The sequence below is a fragment of the Lepisma saccharinum genome, chromosome 9 (genome assembly GCF_977018435.1).
Source record: "Lepisma saccharinum chromosome 9, izLepSacc3.1, whole genome shotgun sequence".
Taxonomy (NCBI): Eukaryota; Metazoa; Arthropoda; class Insecta; order Zygentoma; family Lepismatidae; genus Lepisma; species Lepisma saccharinum.
Genome location: NC_139237.1, coordinates 73,064,600 through 73,081,890, shown reverse-complemented (window position 1 = coordinate 73,081,890; position 17,291 = coordinate 73,064,600). Strand labels below are relative to the sequence as shown.

Here is a 17,291-nt window from a genome sequence, read left to right as displayed (position 1 = left end):
ATTTTTCACGTAAAAAATGTAACGAGAATTTAAGGAACAAACCGTGACCGTTAATATGCAAGAGCAATAGAATAAATTGAATATTAATAATAACAATATTGCTGCATATCTGTTTTTTTCTATTTCGGTCGTTTTATATCGATTTTCTACTTCTTGGGTTCATCATGACGATGAGTTGAACTGTCCATCCATTTTTTACGGTTCGGATCTCTGGCGTCTTAGCATGTTACGCTAACCACACTGCCACAGGGTGCGGCTTTGCTCATCTCATATTCTGTGATGATTACTACAGAAATGGTGAATTAGAAATGTTTGACACTCGGGATACAAATTGGAAACGCTTGATTAATAAAAGCTCTTTTCGAATAGAGTTCCAGTGATGTTTCACATTAATTTTTAATTCCATCATTTGAAAAATTCGTTGCGTCTTAAATATGCAGAATTATCCAATTGGTTCATTAAAATGATTGTAGAGGGGGAGGGGTTCATGTCGCCGCCAGTGGATAAAGAAAGCATGCTTGTTATTCAAGGATTATATGGCATGTTTTCCCCTGAAATTCGGATGAGCTATCTAGCGAGTTGCATGAAAGAGCAAATGAACGTGGAAGATGGGATTATTCCGACTGGTCGCCAAGGACACGCCCTCCGTAGCTCCGCCCAATATCGCTTCTAAAACCGTGCGTCGTATAGTAATATGTAATAAAAATCCCTTTTCATTGAAAGTCAACAATGGGCATGCGTAGAACGGCAGGGCTGGTGTAATGCCATATTCTATTGTTGTAACGAATTTCAACTTCAACAGTTTCCTTATGTAATCTTATCGAATTTTACGCTTCATTTCAGAGGAAAGAAAATTTAAAAAAATATTATGCTTTTATTAGTATTATAATTCGATGCCTTTGACGTCCGTCCCCACGAAAAGTTTGATACTCCCTCCGGAGGAAAGTGGCTGGATACAACAATGTCCTTAGTTGTATTTTCGGCATACATTATTAAAATACATCTTTTATGCCCACTTGTGCTTTGGGCTCGGCCCCGATTCCACTTGTTTTAGTTACCTTTAGTGCATAAGCAGGACAAAGTTCGTCCTCTCCTGCAGATTTTTATACTCCTTTACACCCGGTAGCGTCTTGGAAACGCACATATTCCCTCGTTGCGTGTCCTTTAAGTCCCATTACCTCGCGAAGAAGCCTCGCCAAAGTAAGCAGACTATGTTTTCCCACCAGTGCACCATGGTTAATTAACGACTCTCTTCGTCCCTGCTTTATTGCAAGCTCTATTCTCCTGAAAGGATCTTCGTGTTTACATGTGTTCGAACGAGACCGACAATGGCCCTGGAGGCATCTGGGTAAAGGCCGTTGTCTTCGACGCATCCGTGACTTTTACTGTGACTATGGAAGTGCGATGGTCCAGGCGCTTTCGAGCCTCTGGGGGACTCGATTTCTTTCTTTCTTCTTTCGCGTGCCTGCTTACACTCTAGCGAACTAAATGCATCATATCGATTGATGCACCATAATGCATCGATTGATGCATTAGTGTGTGTTTTATGGCTTCTTCAAAGAATCAGATTCACATTTGATGCGTTTGGCTGCATTTTTGTATGTCGTGAAAAACACCAAAGTGCATAATTTGATTCAAGTGAGGACTTATTACGGTCGAGATGCACTTCAATGCATCAGTTGATGCGTTTTGATGCGCCTTGATGCACCAGAATGCATCTCTTTCGATGATGCAGGAAGGTGCATCAAGGAGCATCAACTGATTCATTGAAGTGCATCTCGACTGAAATGAATCCTCACTTGAATCAAATGATGCACTTTGGTGTTTCTTTCACGACATACAAAAATGCACCTAAATGCATCAAATGTGAATCGTATTCTTTGAAGATGCCATAAAATACGCTTTAGTGCATTAATCGATGCATTTAGTTTTCTGTGTGTACACTCCCCTTACATAGGCACTGAAGTGTCAACTTCGCTCCATCGTAGTGCAGCTGCACTCTTGCAGGGTAACGATGCTCTGGCACCTGGACCTGCAGAGGGGGCCACAAAATCCGGATAACGGATATTTGGATTTCAAATTATCCGACATCCGTTTCGGATGCAACAGATAATCCGGATAATTTGTATATAATTCTGGTATCCGGATGGAAGAGGCTTGATGAAAGATTTGTGGAAAATACGTACAGTGAAATATGAAAATGACGAGACAGATAAACGATAAAACTGTCCGGATAATGCACACATTCGGATAATCCGGATATCAGAATATGATATCTGGATATTTGAAATCCAGATAGAAAATTTTATCCTAATTTGACCATCCCTTTGCAGTCTCAGCTTTTAGTATACAAGATATTCATGCCTCCGTTCCATGTCGCAAGGTAATACAGGGTGGCCCAAAAGTCAGTTCCCCTGAGAGAAACTGTATATGTAATTCTAAGAATTAAATTTAATGTGTTGTTAAGAGTTCCACCGGGCAAACGATGTTAAGCATGCCATCTATGCTGCAAAACCACAAACTGTGAATGATTTGCGACAAGAAATTGAAAATGCTTTCAATGAACTTAATGCAATTAAGGGTTTGTTGTCAAACATGCGTGAATCGTTGCCTAGAATGTATTGCAAATTATGGGAAACATGTTGAGCATATACGGCAGATTGTGTTCCCTTACCTTTCTCCAGCAATAAATACACATTTCCTTACTACAAGTATCATAATATTGTTCTCTCCTAGGGGAACCTGACTACTCCTGTAGAACTGAACGGATAATTTGTAGAAGAGTGACACGTGTATCTGAAACATGTACCTTTGCTGTCTATGAATTTCATATATATAGAATAAAGAGTTCTCAGTAAAAAATATGGGGCATTACTTTCTTGAACAATGCTTGTAGTATGGAGATATTAGATCTGATACATGTTTTCGTTTGAGATGATTATAAATCTTCGCGGGACGAATTTTAATTCACATTTTCCTTAATCTCACAAGACTTCTGCTACATTTGTTGTTAAGAAACACGTTCTCGTTTTAAAAAAGATCGCGGCTCTCCATATATTATTATTACCATACATATCATTTTACGAATCACCTCGCATCTTAATTGAAAATGAAAGTTTGAGGAGAAAATTGCATGCAGATTTGTAAGTAAGTCTTCCTGTCGAAATCTCCGATAAAAGTTTTTCGAAACTTTTTTAATTGCCAGAATCTTAGGAGGTCCTGTGCGCATTTGCATGCATATTGAGGCTACAAGAAGTCGAGATCCGCGTAATGTCATAGGTCGCGATCGATGTCCGTCGCATGCACTTCGGTTTCAAGTTAGCACTCCGCGCCTCATTAGCTCTCCCAGCCGCGACTGTGCTTATCGGTGGCAAGAGCGATTCAATGTGATGCAACGGGGGGATTAATAATCGTGTAGATCGATAGTAATGGTAATGTCTCCCGGGATAATCGCATCGCTACACGCTCCCGTGACATGTTATCGGAAATCGCTGCAAATGTAGTGATATTTGTTTCGTCAGGCTCCTGGTTTGGTGATGGTGTGAGTTTGTACATGGAGGGTAGTAAGCAATTTAATGTTGGGGAAGGCAATAATTTCAAGCTCAGCTCATCCATACAGCCTATGAACAATTCACTTTGCATGCTTAAATCACAGATTTTATGGTCATTTTAATTACCTAATGCAGTTTACTAATATAAAACTACGTCGGTCTTTTTATCTTTTTAGACTAATCGCAACGATAAGGGTTAAGCTCATGATTAGATGGAATTGGTGAAATGGCGAACACGCTTATCAAGGAATCCCCCTCCCTTTTCCCATGGCGAAGTTACGCTGTAGCCTTGTAATAAAAGGGGACCTGTGTTCGATCCCCGGTGGAGGCGCATCGCGCAGTGGTTCGAATATCGCTTTATACTGTAGGCCCAGTCCCGATTAGCGTATCTGACAAAGTACGTAGACGATCCCCTCAACGGGAATCAAAGTCAAAATGTTAAATTATGTGTTTTGAATGATTGACTGATTAATTTGGTTTATTTTACTTCACTTTTTGCCACTTTTGGCTAATCGCGAAGTGTGATGACATGATGAAATGCATGAAGGAACACTCACAAAGATCACACATGCCCAGGCTGGGATTCGAACCCGAGAATCCTGCCGTCGTAGCGTACTGTGCTAACCACCCTGCCACGAGGGTCGGCTAACTGCCACAGCACATATAAGTGGTTCGGATTTCTCCTATAATCCTATAGGCTGCGAAGACTTCTATTGGTTCGATAGTAGCACAAAAGTTGCGATCCCAAAGTAGCCATTGCTACCATTATTACCATTTATATAGTGCAACCATCTACTAATTGCACCTTCCTTTCGTTTTAGGTTGCTGAGACGTTCTCAAGGTTTGGGTCTGTCGATGTCAAGTCCTGGACTAGGAGAAAGGCATTGGTTGCTGTTGGAAACTTTTATAGGTAAGAAAGCTTATTTCTGTTTTGGGATGGAGCGAATTTTTTTAAGTTCTGTGCAAACCAATCCATTAAGGCCAAAACTGTATAATTTGAATGCACTTGTAATTTACAAATGTGGACTAGCGACAATGGACCATAATCCTCCTTGCCTTCTTGGTCTATATGCGTGAACTAGTCGACACAGGCATGGAGGTCCCAACATAATAGCGTTATCCCCTCAAATAGCATTCCTCCTCCAGTTTGAAGTTAACATGTTCCTGCAAGATCGTTGAAATAATTAACGGAAATTACTATAATTGAAATTAAGTTATATGGGTGAAATATATATATTTTTGGTTGACATTCATTTTCCATGTAGGGGGCATGGACTACCCTTTTCTCCCTTCCGAACGTCCATGCTGGCAAAGTAAGACGTGTAGATAGTTCAGGGATGGCCTCTTAAAACTCGAGACGGATTTGTGTAAAATCGAAACGAGATCAAGACCTTCTCGTTTGAGATGTGTGTGTGTGGGGTATTTTAAATGTTTATCTAAGCCAATATCCTGATACCGACGTGATTTTTTATTGATTGGTCATATATGTTGTGTATCGTTATTTTACTCCCCCGTCATTTCTGGCATCGTCAGTGAAAAAATCAGTCCTCGAACTTTCTGATCGCACCACGCACCTCAAATTTACCTTTCCACCAAATCGGCTGTCCGGTAAACGAACTTGGTAAGATTAGACGCCTATCACCGAGGGATCGGAAACTTTTGCTCTCGGCCGTACAAACAAAGGACAATCAATTTCGGAGAATCGATCAGGCAGGCACCGCAGCTTTCCTTGTCTGTTTGATCAATCATCTCATTCCGGGGGGAAAAAGCCTTTGATCCACCTTCTTCGGGAGACGGATTACGACGTTACCGGGCTACATCACTTCCGGCGTGATTTTTCTTTCCGCTGCGTTGTCATGGAACAACAAAACGTGACTTGGGGGGAGGGGGTGGCTCCCTCTCTTTGCCCGGCACGGCTGGGAACCAGGCCGTAACTCAATTTGACTTCGCGAGGAATTAAATTCTCCTCTCCCCCCGGACTGGATTTTGTCCGGGGCACAAACTAATATGGCATTAAATCGCAGGAGCGTCGAATATTCAGAAATTGCATTTGCTTTTTCCTTGTGCGGTTTGGAGCAAGGGTGTCTCTCCGCTATTGTGGACACAGGGTGTTTCAAAAGTCGCGCAACCTTAAGACTCGGTCAACGCCAGTGGAACTGGTTTTTCGAAATTTCCAGTTCTTCATTCACTGTTTATTATTGTTGTTGTATTACATAAAATATGAGTGTTGTAATAAATTGTATCACTTTGAAGTAAGCATTTGAATCACAAATATTGAGTCAAATCCTAGGGTCCGCATCAGCATCAAGATATTTAAAGGAGTCCGTGGCAAATAAAATATTAAGAACCGCAGTTCTAAATCTTGACGGCATCTCAGTGCCGGAAGCGCGGCAACAGAACGAAACTGTTTCGCTTCCGGCGTCTCAGTGGGTGATAACTAGGACTCGAATAGTTATGCACTAAAAAAACGCAAAATATGCACTAAAAATGTGTAAAATGTGCACTTTAAAAACCCGTTTAATTTATAAATGCGGTAGAAAAACTATGACAGATTACATTCCAGGCAATGAATATGCATTATTCTGAATGCTCATTCGCTACACAGATTTTTTTACAATTAATATGGTTCTCCGTTAAATGAAAAACAATACATTTCATACAATCCAGGAAAAAGGAAAGAAGAAAGACAGAGAAAAGATAAAAACGAGAGAAGAGAAGCGAGGAGAAGAAAAATAAATATTTACAGTATATGCTCGGTGTTGGTTGTGGGTACAAAAATATGCATAACATCAACCAAATTTCATACAAGTATGCATTTTTAGTTAAAATCCTTAAATTATGCAATATGCAAAATGCATAATTATTCTAGCCCTAGTGATAACCTGCAGACTTCTAGCCGGAAATTCCACGCGTTTCCCTGTAGTGGGCGTCAGTAGACGCAGACAACAGAAGTTCTGTTGCCGGATATTTCCGTGTTTCGCCGCGTCTCAGTGGGCGTCAGGCTTAAGGGATCTATCAGAGGAAAGCTCTTGATAGTTACAGGACGTCTTGAAATCTTAATGCCTATTACCAAAAGAACTTCACAAAATTTGTCAGTTCATGATAGGAGTGTCGATATAATTTTGCTTCCTGGTGGCCTATTTGACACCTCGTTTGACAGAACCTCCCCGATTTCGCAGTGGTGCGTCGTCGCCTTGTAATGAAGGGGTCCAGGGTTCGGTACCTGATTACTTTAGTTATTTGCAACTGGCCAGTCGATCTCGCCACCGAAGAACCCGGGTTCCAATCCCGACCTGGACATGGGTGTTCTTGACGAGTGCCCGCCCCTTCATCAATTTCTTCTAATCTAACCCCGACGTCGCGGTCAACCAAATGTGGCAGAAACCAGACGTCAAATAACAAGAGAAAGTACAAGAAAGTAACTTAGGAACAAGCACTTCGTGAATTCGTAACAGTATAGATCTAAATCCTTAGCAATTAGAAGTTTTTTATAGAAACCGAAATTTTATTTGTTCTCTTATATCCGCTTTAGTTATAATAATCCCGAACGAAAAAAAAGTACACATTGAAATCGGCAGTTTGGCAGATCGAGTTTTTCGGAGCACTTTATTGTTGCAGAGCTTCCAACGTAATTTCGAGAGACGCCGAACTTTGCCAAAATGCATGCGACATTTTTATTGAACGGGACTGTACCTCCCCCACGTCCCATTTATGCACTTCACTAGCCAAAGAAAGCACCACCAAATATCGAAGTAACACTTGCAGGCTACTAGCCTACACTTTCTTGAACTAACGTTGCTTTTTTCATTATGTTTTCGGTTTCGATATTAACAGGGTGTTCCTAAGTTGCAGGCCCACCCTGTATAAGGAATAGACTTGTGTAGGAAAACGATGGATAGCCGTCCTGTGTATTTCTTTACTTCCTCACACCTGTGGTCTATATTGCTTGGTGGCTAAAGAATTGGTTGAACGGCTGCTTTGACGCGAGAATTCCCCACGGCCTCTCAGATCTCATCCGTTTCCATGGCCACCAAAAGTAGCTACCCCCACCCAACTCCTTTCCTCCCATCAGGTTTCAACACTCTCCCCTCTCTCCCCCTGCGACCTTTTGCCGTTTCTAGCTTTTTAGCTTTCTGAATCCGACATGTTGTTCTGTTTTAGGCGGATTTATAAAAGCAAGGCTGGCTTTACTTTCGCTTACGGGCGCGCTCGTTCTATTTTAAAAGGTGATTTGTACTCTACAAAGTTTACTCTCTCTCTCTCTCTCTCTCTCTCTCTCTCTCTCTCTCTCTCTCTCTCTCTCTCGTGTTTAATGGTACACACAAAAAGGCAGAGAGAAGACGAATTGCTTGGGGTGTAATGTTCGAATCTTTACAAAGCCTTGTAATTTTTCTTCCCCCCCCCCCCCTCTGTTTGCTCTCACTGACTCCCCGATGGCGTAGTGGTAATCTCGCCGTCTAGAATTCAAGGGGCACATAGAGGTTCGGATCCTACTTGAGCATAATGTAAACTTAAAACAAAAACCCTAACTCGACTTATTTTTAGACCTATTTAAGTTAATAACAATGTTGCTCCTCTATTTAGGTTGATAGATATGTTGTTTCCTCTTCCTCATTAGGCTATTACAAACCTGACGATAATATTAAATTGATAAAGGTATAAACACAAAGGAATATCCATAAAAAGATCGAGAGAGAGAGTAAGAGATAAAGTATCTTTTTAAAGCCTTGTAATATCTCTCTTTCTCCCCCCCCCCCCTTCCCCGATGTCGACTTTTTTTTGTGCCCAGTTAAAGTTTGTAGTTAATCCATCTGTGAAGCATATAGGTTACAGATGCTAATAATTTTTGATGGTGAAATATGCAAATTATTGTCATTCACAAACATTTAAACCTTAATGCAATTAAAGAGCAATAATAGTTTCCAAATTGATTCCTTTTGTTATTAATATGGAGTAACCTCTCGTGGAATGCCCCATACGTAATACATGTGCAAGAAATATTGTAGCAAATAAGAGATGAAATTGATCGCACAAAATCTGGAAAAGAAGTTGACTCATAAAGTTACTAAAGTGCTCTTCCCCTTGCATTAGTGTGTGGTGTATATGGCCTGTCAAGGTCATTCGTTTCCTGTCTAGGGAGAACTCAGCATTTAGTAAAGGTGCCTTTGCCCGGACTTCCACTTCCAGGATATTATAACACCATTAAGCCTTTTTCCATTATATAAAAATTCAATATGCTGACCAAGGCAGTAATTTAATTTTATTATAAAACATAAACTAAACGTAACGTTTCAACCTTATAGCAAGGTCTTCTTCAGACTCTGCACCAAGCACAAATCAAGTATAAAAGTACATGTACATTTGTACTTGGTGCAGAGTCTGAAGAAGACCTTGCTATAAGGTTGAAACGTTACGTTTAGTTTGTGTTTTATAATAAAATTAAATTACTGCCTTGGTCAGCATATTAAATTTTTTTCCACAGGATATTGGCAAATAATATATAGCAGTGGTTCTCAACCTTATTCTGTCCGGGACCACATTGAAGGATATTAGTCTTCATGGAACCCATAAGCATGGGCGCCGGCAGAAATACTTGTAGCGGTGTGCACCCAGTTTATAATCATAGTTTTGTACTTTAAGAAGCCCTCTTTTACGCTTGCTTAAACAAATTACACATACTTTATTCTAGAAAAGTAAATATGTAATATAAAAGACTAATTTACTCTAGTCTAACATCTAATTAAACACATGCTGAAATTGGAAACTCCTTTTTTGTTACTCACCGAACTAATGTGATTAGTGTGCAATGATAGCTAATAACAGAAATGCAGAGTTTGGACTACGTACAACACGGGTTGAATTTAAATGGTTAAAACTATATCTTAGTAATTTAAATACAATAGGTTTTTAAGATACGGTAAATAAATTTTCGAGCCCGACTTCGCCCCCTCGGGACACAGCGTTGGGTCGCGCCCCATAGGTTGAGAAACGATGATATATAGTGATGTCGGGGGAGATGTCAGTTGTGTGATGGACATACTTCAGATACACAAGTGAAAAACAGGTAGACTTGAGTGAAGACGTGTGTGTTGTGTGTGTGTAAGAGCCCTAGGCTGGACATCACACACGTAAATAGGTGTGTGTTTCCAGGGGTCATGCATGCTATAATGAACCAGTTAAAAGGGTTTCCGTCTAGTGTTCTATGGGCGTGTCAATTGGGACGGTCATTCAGCCAAAGCTGTCCTAATGTCCAGCGTATATGTGGACATACGAGAAGGTCGACTTTAAGGGGTGAGATTACACGTAGGCGAGTTCCTGTGCGATACGAATGGCATCTGTAAATTGCCCCACATTCTTCCTTCGGGTCTCTTCAAGTGGGATGCCTATGACGCCCGTTTAATCAAGACTGCATCGATTGACTCCCCCTTCCCCCTTTCCGTTCTACTTTCCCTGGAATATTTGAAAAGGGTTATGCCGTGGCGTTCCTCTTCATGTTTAGTCGCCGGAATGAACCTAGGCTTCATTTGCGGTAGAGGGGAACTGCACCTCATCTGCTCTAATCTATTGCGGGAATCTGTGGAGCAAGCCAGCGCATAACGGTAGAGAAGTGGAGCAAACGAGTGGACGGAGCGAAGCTGTACACGCTCCTGCAAGCGGCTGGTAGCTGCACTCACTTCTCTTGAACCCTCTCGAGTTACTACTTGCGCAGAGACTTGCTTTCGTTTTCTTGCTCCAAGTGATGCTCACGGATGCCTCTTGGACCTAAAAGTCAAATAACAGTGAGGTCAAGGTGGTTTGATTTAAATCAGGTTTAAATCAAGATTTAAATAAATAATTTATAGAATAATGTACATAGGGATTTTGTAGATATCAGAGTCACTTTTGGTGAAAGTACATTAATCTCGTAATCATTTAATGGTGTTTATTTCCTGAGATAGGAAAATAATAAAAATAAAATATATTTACTGATGGTGTGAAGCTGATACGAAAGTAAATGTAAACCCACATTTCTCTTGATTTAAAATTCAGTAATTTGATATACAAAACTAGCAAACATTTTGTGTGGAAAAATATACAAAATACTAATCATATTAAACCATAAATAGTATCATTATCATTAAACTGTAAATAAACATGTCAGCTGATATTTTTCAAACTATCATTAAAAAATCTCCCAAATTTCAGCTACAAAGACCATAAGAATATTTAAGTTCATATTTTAAGTTACAATTGTAGAGTACATCCAGAATGTTTTATTTTTACTGGAAGACAAATTACTGAAATTATTATAGTTTCATTAACACACCCAACAAATTGATTGATTGATTTGTTGTTTTAAGTCCACTTTATGCACAGTAAGGCTAAACGGGACTAGACCTACAATTTAAAGTGGGATCCGAACCACTTGTGCCTCCACGGGTATCGAACCCGGGACCCCTTACACCCAACAAACATTGCCATAGTAGGCACAGTATCAGAAACAGAAAAATGTATATTTACGTACGTTTATTATTTGGTTTGATCAAATTGTTCAATTATTTTACAGGGCCGTTTACTAGAAAAAGCCTTTCTATAGAAAACATATATCTATATGTATGGTGCCAAAAATCATACAAGCAATTTTAAGCTTTTTTTAAAAGAAAAAAATGAAAAAAGTCTATTTAAATAAAAAATCTGATTTAAATTTTAAAAATCAACAAAAATGATTTTTTTTAAAATAAATGGCGTCTTGTAGATTTTAATTGCTTTTGCTTGAATGAACACTACTTGGTTGTGGTTCTAGAGCAGCCTAGGCCATGTCCGAAAGGTGCAAGACCGCACTTGAAGCGAACATTCTCCGAGAGCGGTCTTGCAGTTCGGTAGTGAATTTGTGGACTTGAAGTGGAAATCTTTCGTATTGCACTTCGACTGCAGCGCCAAATACGATTAGTATATAAACTAAGGACAGGTTGTTTTCCCCGCGTTTTAAACACTTGTTTTTACCATAGAAATCACATAGCATTCAAAACTGTTCTTGTACATACATTTCCACTCATTAGAAGAACTTCAAAACCTTGCTGACTTTCTACCTCCGTGATTTCAAACAAATGAACAACGAGTTCTCGAGTCAAGTACTTAAGCCTGCAACGATGCGTGCCCGCGCTGTGGTCTCGATTGCTCGTTTAATTGGCGCTTTCGAACTGCACTAGGTGACGTCACTTCTACAAGACCGTACTTGAAGCCTGCCTTTAGGACCTTTCGGACAGACCCATAGCATGTCAGTACTCTACACATTTTTTTCTAGCATTGATTGATTGATTTGCTTAATTTTACTTCGCATCTTGTGCCACTTTTGGCTAATTTGCGAAGATGGGGATGAGTGATGATATGATTGATAAATGGACACTCGCAAACATCCGTGCCCAGGCGAGGATTCGACCGCGGAACCGCTGGCGTCATAGCGCGATGTGCTAACCACTCCGCCGCGGGGCCGGCCTTTTCTAGCGTTGAACGTGTCGCCTTGGTAACCGAATGAGTTGAGTGCTGGACTCATGGTCTCGTGACCAGCGATCCAAGGTTCGAGTCATGGCGATGACAATAGCGTCCATTCATCCATTTCCTATCATCATTCATCCTCATCATTGCGATTAGCCTAAAGAGGTCGAAAGATTACGTGAAATAAGAACAATTCAAAAAAGTACAAATAGCGATGAGCCGTAAAGCATATTCTCTGTGCGATATTATTTCCCTCTGCCGCAATCCACAAACAATAAATTGAAATATAATAGGTTGAATTGATTGGTTCGGAGCACAAGTGGCGTAACTCCACTTTTCAAGAAAATTTAGTTACATGCAAGGTGGATCGATTTAAATCAGGTTGATTTAAAACGCGATTTAAATAACTTGAAATAAATAATTTATAGAATAATGTACATAAGGATTTTGTAGATATCAGAGCCACTTTTGGTGAAAGTACATTCACCTTGTAATCATTTAATGGCGTTTATTAGCCTCTAAGAAATAAAAGGAAAGGAAACAAAATATATGTTATGTTCGTGTGAAGCTCATACGAAAGGAAATGCAACATGTAAACATACTTAAATTTATCTTGATTTAGAATTCAATAATTTTTGTAGGCAAAAATAGCAAACATTTTGTGTAGAAAAATATACAAAATACCAATCATGTTATACTGTAAATATACATGGCAGCTGATATTTTGTAAACTATCATTTAAAAATTGCCAAAATTCAGCTACAAAGACTTAAAAAATATTTTAAGTTACAATTATATAATACATCCAGAATGTTTTATTTTCACTGGATCTAGCTGGGAGGATCCCATTGTAGTCCACCAACCATACCCCACTTCTGCCGATTGTGGGACGCTCATAGAGCCATGACAGGACAGCTCTGTAAATCCCAACAGAGCAAAATGTTGACCATTTCACTCTGTTGGTTGACTAACTGCAGTGAACAAGTCACTGGGCGATGAGGTCGTCGCATCCCTAGCGTGTATAAACTGGTTACCTGAAGGTAACTGGGGGGTAAAGTAACTTGATGTATATGTAAGGGGTAAAGGCGGCCAGGGGCGTGGTGCTGATCACATCACCCAAAACTTCGGCCGTGATCAAGAAAATGTGGGGCCCAAACTCCACCTCTCCCCTTGACGCCTTCATGGCGTGGTGCAAAGCGAAAACCGCTATGACGTCAAAATCTGAAAAATTACATCAGTTTAGAATTTATTCCGGAGCAATGAAGTGAATTCTCGTGTGGTTTGCTTTCGCTAGTGTTATCTAGATATTTTCAATAGTTTCGTGATTACGTAAGTCTATTAAGCAGCCCAAATGTACTGAGATGGAACTTAAAGTACATTTCATGTTAAAAGACAGATAATTAAAAATTAACTGTTCAAATATCTCGCTAAAAATATTACAGATTGAGATTGATCTAAAATTACTAATACCGTATCACGCTGAAGGCGTGATTCGAACCCGGGACACCTGGCATCATAACTCGATAGACTAATCTCTTCACCGAGGGATTCGGTTGAAGCGTTGGAAATAGCTTCTTACAAATATATTACACCGGCGGCCTTCAGTGGATCTGTATACTCCGCTGACACGGGAATCAACCGGAAATCATACGAAAATAAGTAAACTTAGCTTTATGCAAAAAGCATGGTTAACAACAGGACGGAATTCGCCCAATGGCTTTAACGATTGGAAATTTGAATCTCCTTTAAATAGATCACGAGAACATTTCTGAACCCCAGTTTTAATCAGAAAGTTATGGAGTGAACAGTTGTTGCCTCCAATTTATAGTCGGATATATATCGATACACAAGGAGTTATGCAACGAGTAATGCGCTATCAAAGTTACATTTCGGGGACAGTGCCTTATCACTCAAACCACATCTAAATCTACAGGTAAACGAACATCCTTTTCTATTAAATCTTGACCCTGCCAGACCAGTCAAAAGAATTGTTTTAAAGAGTAAATGTGGTATGTGTTCCCTTCATTGCAGGAGTATTACCTCAAGCTATAAATGTAAGTAAGTAAGCCATGGTTTGATAATGAATGTCATAATCTAATAGAAATAAGGAATCAGGCTAGACTTAGGTGGTTAAATAACTCTGATGATACAAATCTAAGCAATTATAATAGAATAAAGCGAGAAGTTAACCGCACGTTTAGAAGTAAAAAATGAGATTACTTGAAAAGCAAAATTAACGAAATTGAAACAAACAGCAAAAACAAAAATATCAGAGATTTATATAAAGATGTAAATGAACTTAGAAAGGGGTGGCAACCTAAAGTAAACTTGATAAAAGATAAAGACGGAGATTTTCTAGCTGACCCAAGCGATATTCTAAATAGATGGAAAAACTACTTTAATGACCTTTTAAATGTTCATGTAGGAGATAAATCAGAAGTAAATGAAGTGCACACAGCAGAACCTTTAATTCCAGAACCTAACTTGACTGAAGTTAAAGATGCTATTAAAAGGCTAAAGAATAACAAAGCACCTGGCATTGATTTAATACCAGCTGAGTTAATTAACAAACTAACTAACTAACTCTCTAGCCTTCTTAAACCCGAAGGTTCATGGCTGCAGCAACACAGGCCTTCCATCTGTCCCTATCTTGAGCAAGTTCTATATACTCTTTTTCCATCCCTACCAATATCCCTTAGGTCCATCTAAACGTTGTCCCTCCATCTTCGTCTTGGCCTTCCTACAGGTCTCTTACCATCAGGTTTCCCAACAAGAATCCTGTAAACTCCTCTTTCCTCTCCCATTCGTGCCACATGGCCTGCCCACCTAAGTCTTCTTGATTTAATTATTCTAATAATATCTGGACATGAATACAAATTATGTAGTTCTAAATTATGTAACCTTCTCCACTCACCTGTCTCCTCATCCCTTTTAGGTACAAATATTTTCCTAAGGATCTTATTTTCAAATACTCTCAATTTATGTTCCTCTTTCAATGTAAGGGACCAAGTTTCGCATCCATGTAATACTACAGGCAAAATTACTGTTTTGTATATTTTAACTTTTAGTTTCTTAGATATTAAACGAGAAGACAACAGTTTATGAAGAGAGAAGTAACATGCATATCCTGAATTAAGCCTACTTTTTATTTCCTCTTTAATATGATTTTCATTTGTTAATATTACTCCTAAGTATTTGAATTTGGAAACTGGTTCAAACGAGTTGTTATCAATAATTAGATTTTGATTATTACCTAACACTTGGTTTCAGCGTGTAAGCATATATTTAGTTTTCTCTTTGTTAACTTCCAAACCTATCTCTTTAGCAGTTTTGAAAAATATTTTAGCATTATTCTTAATTGTATTTACATCATCCCCCAGTAAGTCTACATCATCTGCATATGCTAACAACTGAGTCACACCATTTAATTTTAGTCCTTCTTTAGTTTCTTTTACCTCCCTAACAGCATATTCTAAGGCAAAATTAAAGAGCAATGGAGATAATGCATCTCCTTGTTTTAACCCATCATGAATTGTAAATTTGTCAGACATCTTGATACCCACACGAATTTTACTTTCTGTTTCACTGGTGCATATTTTTATCATACTAACAAGCTTCTTAGGTATTCCAAACTCTACTAATATATTATATAATTTATCTCTTTTGACCGAATCATATGCTTTTTTGAAATCAATGAATAGCTGATGGACATTTTGACTATATTCCCACTTTTTTTCAAGTGTCTGTCTGATGTGAAAAATTTGATCTGTAGTTGATCTGTTACGTTTAAATCCACATTGATAATCACCTATAATTTGATTAGCATATGGGGTTAGTCTTGTTAAAAGAATGTTAGATAATATTTTATATGTTGTTGAGAGTAGAGAAATTCCACGGTAATTATTGCAGTTCATTTTATCACCTTTTTTAAACACAGGAACAATTATGGATTCTTTCCACTGTTGAGGGATTTCTTCTTTATTCCATATTAAACAAATTAATTTATGAATTTGACATATTAATGAATTTCCACCATATTTAATTAACTCAGCTGGTATTAAATCAATGCCAGGTGCTTTGTTATTCTTTAGCCTTTTAATAGCATCCTTAACTTCAATCAAGTTAGGTTCTGGAACTAAAGGTTCTGCTGTGTGGACTTCATTTACTTCTGATTTATCTCCTATATGGACATTTAAAAGGTCATTAAAGTAGTTCTTCCATCTATTTAGAATATCGCTTGGGTCAGCTAGAAAATCACCGTCTTTATCTTTAATCAAGTTTACTTTAGGTTGCCACCCCTTTCTAAACTCATTTACACCTTTATATAAATCTCTGATATTTTTATTTTTGCTGTTTGTTTCAATTTCGTTAATTTTGCTTTTCAAGTAATCTCTTTTTTTACTTCTAAACGTGCGGTTAACTTCTCGCTTTATTCTATTATAATTGTTTAGATTTGTATCATCAGAGTTATTTAACCACCTAAGTCTAGCCTGATTTCTTATTTCTATTAGATTATGACATTCATTATCAAACCATGGCTTACTTTTTCTCGGTTTATGGTATCCTATACTTTCTTTAGCTGCTGATTCTATTGCATTACGTATGTGCTCCCAATTCTTATTTACGTCTGTTTCATTTACATTTTCATCATCATTTAAATCCTGCAAAACATCAAATCTATTTGACAGTTAATTAATATGATTAATTAATTAAATATGATGGAAATTCGTTAGTATGTCAAATTCATAAATTAATTTGTTTAATATGGAATAAAGAAGAAATCCTTCAACAGTGGAAAGAATCCATAATTGTTCCTGTGTTTAAAAAAGGTGATTAAATGAACTGCAATAATTACCGTGGAATTTCTCTACTCTCAACAACATATAAAATATTATCTAACATTATTTTAACAAGACTAACCCCATATGCTAATGAAATTATAGGTGATTATCAATGTATATTTAAACGTAACAGATCAACTACAGATCAAATTTTTCATATCAGACAGACACTTGAAAAAAGTGGGAATATAATCAAAATGTCCATCAGCTATTCATTGATTTCCAAAAAGCATATGATTCGGTCAAAAGAGATAAATTATATAATATTTTAGTCGAGTTTGGAATACCTAAGAAGCTTGTTAGTATGATAAAAGTATGAACCAGTGAAACAGAAATTAAAATTCGTGTGGGTATTAATGTGTGTGACAAATTTACAATTCATGATGGGTTAAAACAAGGAGATGCATTATCTCCATTGCTCTTT

At 38.3% G+C, this 17,291-nt stretch overlaps 1 protein-coding gene across 1 annotated transcript in view; it reads left to right on the top strand.

Moving 5' to 3' along the window:
• The window catches only part of LOC145992139 (pre-piRNA 3'-exonuclease trimmer-like), a 150,110-nt gene that overhangs the window by 84,313 nt on the left and 48,506 nt on the right, over positions 1 to 17,291 (top strand). The window contains exon 11 of the mRNA XM_083128404.1: positions 4,373 to 4,461. Coding sequence (XP_082984530.1) covers positions 4,373 to 4,461 — 89 coding nt within the window. The remainder of the gene's footprint in view (positions 1 to 4,372; positions 4,462 to 17,291) is intronic.